Here is a 9008-nt window from a genome sequence, read left to right as displayed (position 1 = left end):
AGCAGAGTGGTCCGTCACACGGAGTATGAAAGGATTTGTGATCATTTCAGTATTATGTTTAATTTTTTATTTGTATTGAATCATTTCTATTCCTAGGAAAACAGTTTGATGTAAGAGGCAAAAAGAAATCAAACTTGGCCTTAAAATACCATTAGTTCATTGTGTTGAGGAAGAAAAAAAAAATCAAACTTGTCACTTTAAAACTGTGAATTGAATCATAGCTTGACTGAATCGTTACATCCCTAGTTGGTTTGCTTTTTGAATTTTTAAATTAGTTTTGCATTACGTAATTTGTTGTGATTTGCATTTCCGTAGAAACCAGATGAAACCAGTCTGCAGTATATTCCATCTAATTTAACAGAGCTTTGCTTTAGTGGGAATGCCTTTACACAGCAGCCTTTAGTGTCTTTTGATCATCTCTACGTTTCTGTTGAACAACCACATGCTTGCACAACAGTCTTACCATTCTCACTGCGTAGAGGATGTTCCCATAGCAGTAAATCATGATACCGACGGGCACAAAGAAGCATCCAAGGAGGAAGAGGAGGATGAAGGCGGCATCGTTCGGGTCTTTAGATGCCCAGTCCAGGGAGCAGCCCAGCTGATGGATCTCCAGACTGTAGCGGTTCCAGCCCAGCAGAGGAGCCCCCGTCCACGCTAGAGAGTACAGCCAGATGTGGGCGATGGCCCGCCATGCCCACGGGAAGTCTACCACCTGGGCGTGGACCACCCGGATGTAGCGCTCATAAGCCAGAGCTGCTAAAGTCATGATGGAAACAATGCCTGGCAGAGGGGGAGAAAGAGGCAGAGCAGAATGCTGAGTAATTAAGTCTTTAACACCAGAGCTTCAGTGTGTTTGATTTACTGTAACCCATGATATATATTACTGGATTGGAAATCACATGACACATGGCGTGACAGACATGCAGCATTACTATGCATTGAGTCTTCCTTGGTGATGAACGGGGGAGGTCAGAATAAGTACAAAAAGAACCACAAAAGGGGATGCAATGTTAGCAATCAGCTTCAAAAACCTTGAAAACAAAATAATCCGATGGAGAGGAATCATCACAGGACAGGAATCACATTTTAATAGAGAGAAATCAGGCTGGGAACCGTGAACTGTGTGCTAAAGTGGTTCTAGCAACTTGAGAGTAGCATGCTAGCTTGGTTCCTCGATGTTGATGTTTTAAAACATGGCAGATGTTATTCGCATGTATTTATGTGAGACCAGCACAAAAACTGATGGAAATTCATAGGGATGGGAATCTTACAACAACTCACGATTCGATTCCGATTCTTGGGGTGCCGATTCGATTCTGAATCGATTCTCGATTCTCAATTCAGAAATGTAAAACACAAAGGCATTCTTTGATACTGAAATGGCATTTATTTATGATACTGTGCAAACATATTATTTCAACATTTCAACGGCAGTGAAAGACTTTTCAAACTTATGTAATTACAAAAAATTCAGTCAGGAAAATTTGGGTCTGAAAAAAAAATAACCCAGCTTAAAAACTAAGTATTTGAGAGCATCTCAAATGACAGAATAGGAAAATAAAAAACACAATTATCATCTTATAAAGAAAACAAATATAAGTTCAAATAAGTTAAAACAAATATATAAAGGTAGTGCACATTCAAATTTTGAGACTACTAAAATAAACAGTACTCACTTTGGTAACTTAAAAAACCCTGAGTGCATCTCAAATCAGTAAATAAATAAACATTGCAGTACTCATTTAACAGTGTATTCAAAACTTAAACAACCTGTTCTTCTAAAACTTCTGAAAAAAATGTTCAGCACTTACTCATCATTGATTACAAAAAAGAAATGACCAGACAGGGTAATGTAAACTGAGACTAGAACATTAAACATTTGTCCCTTAACTTATGCATCAAAACATCAACATTTTAAAGAGATTTCTTGATGCAGTAACTTGAATCAAAACATTTTACATAAACACAAATAATAGTCTTATTTAGAAAAAGTTTTTGATTGTAACACTAGCAAAAGCAGGAGCTGGACAATCTCCTCATGCTGTGGATGAGGGTTCATCTCCATCATTAACAATTTTTAAGTTTTTTTGCAAAAAGACTAGTTGGTCAACATGGTCTGGAGATAGGTTGCTCCTTTGTGCAGTTACAATGTCCCCTGCAGTGGAAAAAACCCTTTCGGCTGCAACACTGGTGCCAGGGATACATAGGTAGCGTTTGGCTAATTTACCCAGGAGAGGGAAAGCTGCTTCATGGGAACTCCACCACTGAAGGGGGTTCTCTGCAAGAGACAGTGGAGGGGCTTCCAGGTACTTCTTCAGCTCCTCCTCAGCTTTGGTGCTGGTTGTTTTGGGGACAACGTTTACCTCAGTAAATGTCTTTCCAAGCAAGGAAACAAGTGCTGATGCTCTTTTAGGGGCGGGAGGACTTTCTTCCTCTGTGGTGTCTGGGTTTTCAGCTCCAACTGCAGCAGGCCCCACATCTTTCTGCAGATAAACCATGACAGATGAAAGGTTACATTTCTTCTGTTATTTGTATTAGTTTTTAAATATACATATATGCTCTTTGTTATTCATTAGGAACATTTATGTTCATGGTTCTTCATCCACATAAAACTAGAATACATGTCATGTTCTCTAAAATAAAAACTTTGCCATATATAACGAAAAAATTTAAAAAAATTAATAATTACCTCTAGAGCAGCAGCCTCTGTAACCACTTTGCCGTGGATGAGCTGTTGCTCCTCTCTGCTGAGGAAGGGCAGGGCTTTAAACCGGGGATCCAGTGTGGAGGAAATTAGTAGACTGTTTTTCATCTGAACACTTGTGTATCTTTTTGACAGGTCTTCATGAATGGCAACTTTTATTTCCTGAACTAGCGGTGCATCATCTTCAGCAGAGCTGGCTTTGGTGTCGTGAAGCAGCTGAGCAAGCAGTGGTGCAGTCACAGACAGTGTTGGTGAAGAATCCTCAGACATGATGTTGGTTGCCTCCTTTAAGGGCTTCAGTGCTTTTGCCATTTCCTCAGCAGTGGAGATGTCATTTTCGGTGAGGGTGCAGATGTCCCCTGAGCTTCCACCTTTTCGCACCTGAGGAGAGAGGAGAGCAGCGCAGATTGCTGGCTGCTGCTCCAAAAATCTCTCCACCATCTCATAAGCACTGTTCCATCTTGTTGCTACGTCCGTTTTTAGCTTGTGTGCTGGTAACTGCAGAAGTTTCTGTTTCTCCTGGAGTGTGTGGCTGGCAATGGGGCTTCGGTGGAAAAACCCAGTTACTCGCCTTATCCTCCCAAGAAGTCGTGACACAGTGTTGAGCTTCAATGCTCGTTGGGCAGCCAGGTCTAAGGTGTGTGCAAAGCAAGGGATGTGAGTGAAGTTCCCAAGCTGCACAGCAGCTAGCATGTTTGCAGCGTTGTCTGTCACTATCACCACATCCGCGACGGTCAGATTCCATTCGTCTGCTACAGCGTGGAACATCATATTCACATTCATGGCTGTGTGGCTTTCAAACATGACATCAAGCTCCTTACCCCGGGATTTGTAGAAGCCGAAGTGTGCCCAAACATTTGCCTTCATCGATGAAGGGACAGGATGAATTTCTTTTTCTCCTTCCATGTTGTAGCTTAACACGCATGCTCGGCTCCGCTAGCTTCCAGAGAAAACAAACTACAGTAGCCGTTAAGTGACAAACATTACCGCTCACAAGTAATTTAGCGGGTTCGAGCCATTAAATGAAATATATTGATTACAGGAATATGGAAAAAAATTAAAATCGATTCTTGAAAATGTAGAATCGATTCTGAATCGTTAAAAATGAGAATCTAGATTCGAATGTGAATCGATTTTTTCCGACACCCCAAGAAATTCATCTGGGCAAGACATAATGTGTGCTGCTAAGATGCATGTTGCTGCATTGCTGTGCTAGCAAATTAGTTACTAGCTACTTTAAGAACCTAAATCATGTATCACCAAATGGCGGACTGCGATCCACATCCGGACCGACAGACTTTTCTCTCCGGACCGGTGAGCTGCTATCCCTGGCTGAGCGGAAAAAAATTGGACTCTGCAAGAAAAAATAATGAAATGCAACCTGCATGCAAGCAGCAGGTTACGGGTTGAGCGAAACGTGTGGCCCGGCAGCTAATACGACACTAAAAAAAAAAAGTAACTTGATCGCTGCTGATTTTGAAAAAATGAAAATATAGCCGAGTGTCCAGGTTATTACAAGTTTATGTCAAAACTAGGGGTGTAACGGATCACGGATAATCCATGATCCGTATGGATCGGAGGCCACGGTTCGGCACACGTGTGAACCGCGGACAACACTGACCCCCACCCCCGCGCCCACATACCACAGGCTAGGTTCACTTTCGACTTATCCCTTTCGGGGTCGCCACAGCGTAACAGCACCCACTGTTTGGCATCAGTGATTTGTCAGAGTTTTTACACCGGATGCCCTTCCTGACACAACCCTGTACTTGAGGGGCACAGGGACCCAGTTAGGCAGCAGCATCAAGGGTCTTGAATAAGGACCCAATCTGGGTGGGGATCAGTGGACAACCCTGTACTTGAGGGGCACAGGGACTAATTTAGTTTTGTTTCAGTGTTTTAGGCTAATTTGGAGTTTAGCTAATATTTTAGCTGGCTATCAGCTTCAGCATTTTAGCTATTATCGTTAGCGATTTCAGCTATCAACCTCAGCGTTTTTAACTATCAATTTCAGCATCTTCAGTGGGCAAACTCAGCTTACAGCATTCACACTAGCATTATCGCAGGCAATGCTATATACTTAGTTTTAAGTTAGTTTAAAGCTAACAATGGTTAAGATGTTTACATCCAGTTTGCACATGACCCGATTAGTCGACTAATTGGAAAAAATAATCTGTGATTAGTCGACTATTAAAATAATCATTTGTGACAGCACTAGTTGAGAGTGATCACTGGAGGATCTGGGTCAGTGACTGCTCAGCTTGTCCATCAGCAAAGTTTTTTCATAACACACTTTCTTTGAGCATCACATTCCAACGTTTTAGTCGTTAGCTTTGACAGCTGACACAAAGTGACTCTCGACTCCCACACAGATGCACACACCCCTAGAGACTAGGATAGCTGCGATCTGCCTCACATAGTTCCTACACAAAGTGAAGTGTTTAACTTCTATCAGTCTTCCAGCTCCCTATTTGTCCGGCATATCAAATTTTTCTCACTTTTATAAGCCAGTTTATCAGTGATAAACTGACTGATTCTGACCCCTTAATTCCTTTGATGTTTTTCTACACTGGGTGTAAATTCTAGCTGACCTCTGGTGAGTGGGTGTTGATAAGAAAAAGTGACAGCACGTTTGAAAGGGAACAAACACTCAACAGGCATCTATAGAACATACTTCTGCTTCGGTTGTCAGACCGACAGCAGCAGAGATCTCCGAGCTTTCAGCGCTCGCATCCAATCATTCCGCAGGCCCATCTCTGTGACCCTGGGATCTCACTCATAAAACGATGCAGGGATTCTCAGCTGCAAAGCTTCACAGATGTATGACAAAGAAAAGATTTGCTGCAGCTAGAATTCTATTTACCTGCCAGATTCATCTATGGAAGCAGTATGGTTTATGAATCCAGCATTAAGAACATGCTTTTAGACAGGATTTCTATGACATTGAACTCAAATCCGATTAAGAAAGGGATTTCTGCAGTTCAGCTCCCGGACAGAGCCGAGCAGACTCATACGCTGAAAGGACAATGTCAGTTAAAGGACAGCTGGATGACAGAGGCGGGTGCCTGCGCGGCAGTTTTTCCTCCATGTTGGGCGTGATAAAAAGCAGCAGCCAAGTTTAAAAATCTGCTGTAATGAGCTCATTATCCCACAGCCTCCCATGAGGTGCTGAACTGCAGCAGAGGAGGGTCCCACACAGTGACCTCAAGAGCTCATCCACGCTGCATTGCAAAGAACACTTCTTCAAATTATAAATGGAGTCATGCCTCTACATGCAGTGCATGACAATCAGACACAACTAACAAGAAATACACACAATCCTGTCTGACAAACAGTGAAGCAGCCCAGCTGATTGATTTCACCTTTAACTTTTAAATCAGAGGGTCAGATTTGGCCAAACCTCCTGTAACAGGGAGTAGAATATTAAAACTAGGGGTGTACCAAAATATTGATATTGCAGTATTTAGTCCAGCGATTGATTCTCGATGGGTTCTCACCAAGTATCATTTTAATTTCGTTTGAAGACCCTGTAAAACCTTACATTCGTCATCCTTTGGAGGTAGATAGGCGGTGCACGTTGAGAGACTGGCTGTCGTGAGCACCAATGTGCTTCCTCACTCACCACTCAGTATTTCCTTGTGTTACAGCTTCCCTGGTCACCCCAAAAGTTTCAGCCTCATCAGTAGTGCTGAACGGTGCTAGCATAGCGGCCGGACAACAGCGCGGACTTCGCATGCACACCTTTGTTTGATGGGACTTATGAAGACGAAGCCTTTCTCTCTCCCACTGCAAAGGAAGGAGGCGCGCTGGTCTGGCGGCGCGTGCTCACAGACATTCCTGCGCTCACACACAGACCCAAATGCACGCAGATGACAGAGCTGGCGCTAGCAAAAACATCTGAAGCTGTATTTATCCAAAGTAGATGCAGACAGCGCACGCTGTCTCAGATGTAGTAAAAACGTAACAGAAATGGCGGGAACAGCAGTAACCTGTCCAAACACTGCGCTAAATACACCGGATTCTGGCGGAGAGGTGTGCTTGATTCTAATCTGTTAGCATCAAGCACACGCTTATGTTTTTTAAACGTTCATTTTAATGAGCAACTATTTATTTGACACATCAGTTTCAAACAAGGCAGTCATTTTTGCACTTTGAGATTAAAGTCTTTCTTTTTTCACTTTGTTATATTGGGCATTATTTGAATTATTTGAATTCTTGTTACATTGCTATTTAAGTTAAAGTCTAGAATTTTTTTTTGACCATTAAAATGCACTTTCTCTATTTACAGATAGCAGACTGAAAAAGTTAATAGTGTTTGTACTCGCTGTTGTTCAATTAATTTGCAGGTAAAACATGTTCTGCAAATTTGTTTGAATACCTAAGAGCCATACACTCTTACTAGCAAGTATTTTTTTCTCAAGTAAATTTTTTTTTAATTATTATAATTAGTATCAATATCGGTATCGGCTGGAAGAGGCTGGAAAACATTGGATATCGGTATTGGTTGTAAAAAGTCAATATCGTGCATCACTAGTAACACTGCTGTTCATATTTACTATTGTTAACACTGAATTTTACAGATAATTCCCATTTAATAGTGTCAATGCTTGTCAAAGACAGTATAACTGATTTGCACTAAAGTGTCTATTATTTGTTGTAAAAAATAAGACACAAGTTGTTTATTATATTGTGCTCAAGCTAAAATATATTAGGGGATATATTTTCCTTTTAAAAAATTGGTTTTTCTATATATTTTGAGTTATTAGAGATGATTTTTTTTCTCAATTATCGCAACATTCCAATACCGTGAGCCATGCACTGCGCATCACATCGTACCCGAGGTTCCCAGTGATTCCCAGCCCTACTTCAAACTGCAGTTCACTAAAGGAACAATGCTTCACTAGTTCCTTTGAGTTTAATCAAATTCTTCACTCTGATATTATAAATTAAAAAACATGTTTTAAGCTGCATTTTTACAATAGCAAGAAGTAAACTTTGGGTTAATTAGACAACATAGAATAAATATATCAAATGTAACATTATTGATCAATGCGGATGCATTCAAACAAGAATGAAAATCGGCATGTAAAGGAAACAGCAGCAGGATGAAATGTTTGGTGTCTCACCGAACAAGCTGTTGCTGAAGCCGTCCCAGACGCACGTCGCCTGGCTCCACATCCATCTCCCTTTGACGCACGAAGCCAATGTAAAGTTGATCCCGATGATAGAAACGAGAAAATCACTGACGCTGATGTTGACCAGCAGCAGGTTGGTGGGGGTCCGGAGGCGCTTGAATTTACAGTACAACAGAATAACAAGCAGGTTGTTGCAGAACCCGAAGACTCCGATGGTTCCGACGATGAACGCCAGAAGTTTGTAGGTACCGACAGCGAACAAGTACCGCTCCTCGTGTCTGTCGGCTCTGCTTTCGTTTGCAGGATTCATGGTGACAGGGGAAAGTAGCTTCTTCCCATCATAGTGAGTGGCGCGTGTCCGGGGCGCGAGGCGCGAGGCGCTCAGATCCCGCGTCGCCGGTGAACACCGGCTCCACTCCGCTCCGCGCGCGAGCGCTGCTGATTTAAACAAGCCAGAGTTTGGCGTCTGCAGAAGTGGGTCAATGTACCAAAGGAAAAAGGGGCGCCACGCAGACGTTACACTTCCGCTAGAAATGAAATGTGAGGAGAAATGTATTTCGAAGATAAAAACAGCACATGGTTTTGATTCGGGTTAGGAAAAAGATCAATTAAATCAGAGCGCATTAAACATTTTTTATGTTTAATTTCTGTGCATTTATAAATGTTCTGTTTTTGCACTGTATTTTTCAACTGTTCAATCAAAACAAACAAAAAAACAACAACAAAAAACTTTATTTTAGTCCAGAAAAATCCAGTAACTTCTTTATTTCTAATAAATATGTTAAATGACAAAAAAGAAAAATGTGTGCTAGAGCACAGGGGCCTTTTATTTTGAAATGATAGAGACGTTTCCTGCATTAACCCTAAATATGATAGTTCATTGAGCTGGGTGATAACGAGCATTTGGGTATCGATTTCAAACAGTTTCAAACCGGTTCAGTACCGGTCAATATTGCAGCTATCAATACCAATATCAATGTTTTTCTTAAATATAGTGGATGTTACACAAACCTTTGTCATGAATTCACGGATTCATGGAAGGAGTTTAAACTGTTTTACTAACAGGTTTCAACATTCTACATCAGATGAACTCGCATTGTAACTGCCGTAAAACATACGTCTGTCGTAAACACTGATGTTACTTTACAATAAAACAGGTAAGTAAG

General features: G+C 41.4%; 2 protein-coding genes across 2 annotated transcripts in view; both read right to left on the bottom strand.

Moving 5' to 3' along the window:
* opn3 (opsin 3) overlaps positions 1 to 8346 on the bottom strand; it is a 29342-nt gene extending 20996 nt beyond the window's left edge. The window contains exons 1-2 of the mRNA XM_024269115.2: positions 7834 to 8346; positions 464 to 783 (exon numbers count right to left, since the gene is read on the bottom strand). Coding sequence (XP_024124883.1) covers positions 464 to 783; positions 7834 to 8152 — 639 coding nt within the window. The 5' untranslated portion in view covers positions 8153 to 8346. The remainder of the gene's footprint in view (positions 1 to 463; positions 784 to 7833) is intronic.
* Positions 1157 to 3663, bottom strand: LOC112144542 (zinc finger BED domain-containing protein 1). Its single transcript, XM_036211813.1, has 2 exons — positions 2693 to 3663; positions 1157 to 2486 (listed from the first exon to the last, which is right to left on the bottom strand). The coding sequence occupies exons 1-2, from the start codon at positions 3611 to 3613 to the stop codon at positions 2040 to 2042; spliced, it is 1368 nt and encodes a 455-aa protein (XP_036067706.1). The 5' UTR covers positions 3614 to 3663; the 3' UTR covers positions 1157 to 2039.
* Positions 8347 to 9008: the final 662 nt, after the last annotated feature.

The sequence above is a fragment of the Oryzias melastigma genome, linkage group LG5 (assembly GCF_002922805.2).
Source record: "Oryzias melastigma strain HK-1 linkage group LG5, ASM292280v2, whole genome shotgun sequence".
Taxonomy (NCBI): domain Eukaryota; kingdom Metazoa; phylum Chordata; class Actinopteri; order Beloniformes; family Adrianichthyidae; genus Oryzias; species Oryzias melastigma.
The sequence above is the reverse complement of the archived record's forward strand: the minus strand, read 5'-3'. Positions and strand labels throughout refer to the sequence as shown.

Excerpts from the sequence above, each read along its gene's own strand:
- LOC112144542 (XM_036211813.1), bottom strand. The coding sequence starts at position 3,613 with ATGGAAGGAGAAAAAGAAATTCATCCTGTCCCTTCATCGATGAAGGCA. Across the intron at positions 2,487-2,692 it reads CAGAGGCTGCTGCTCTAGAG|AAAGATGTGGGGCCTGCTGC; the intron begins GTAATTATTAAT and ends GTTTATCTGCAG.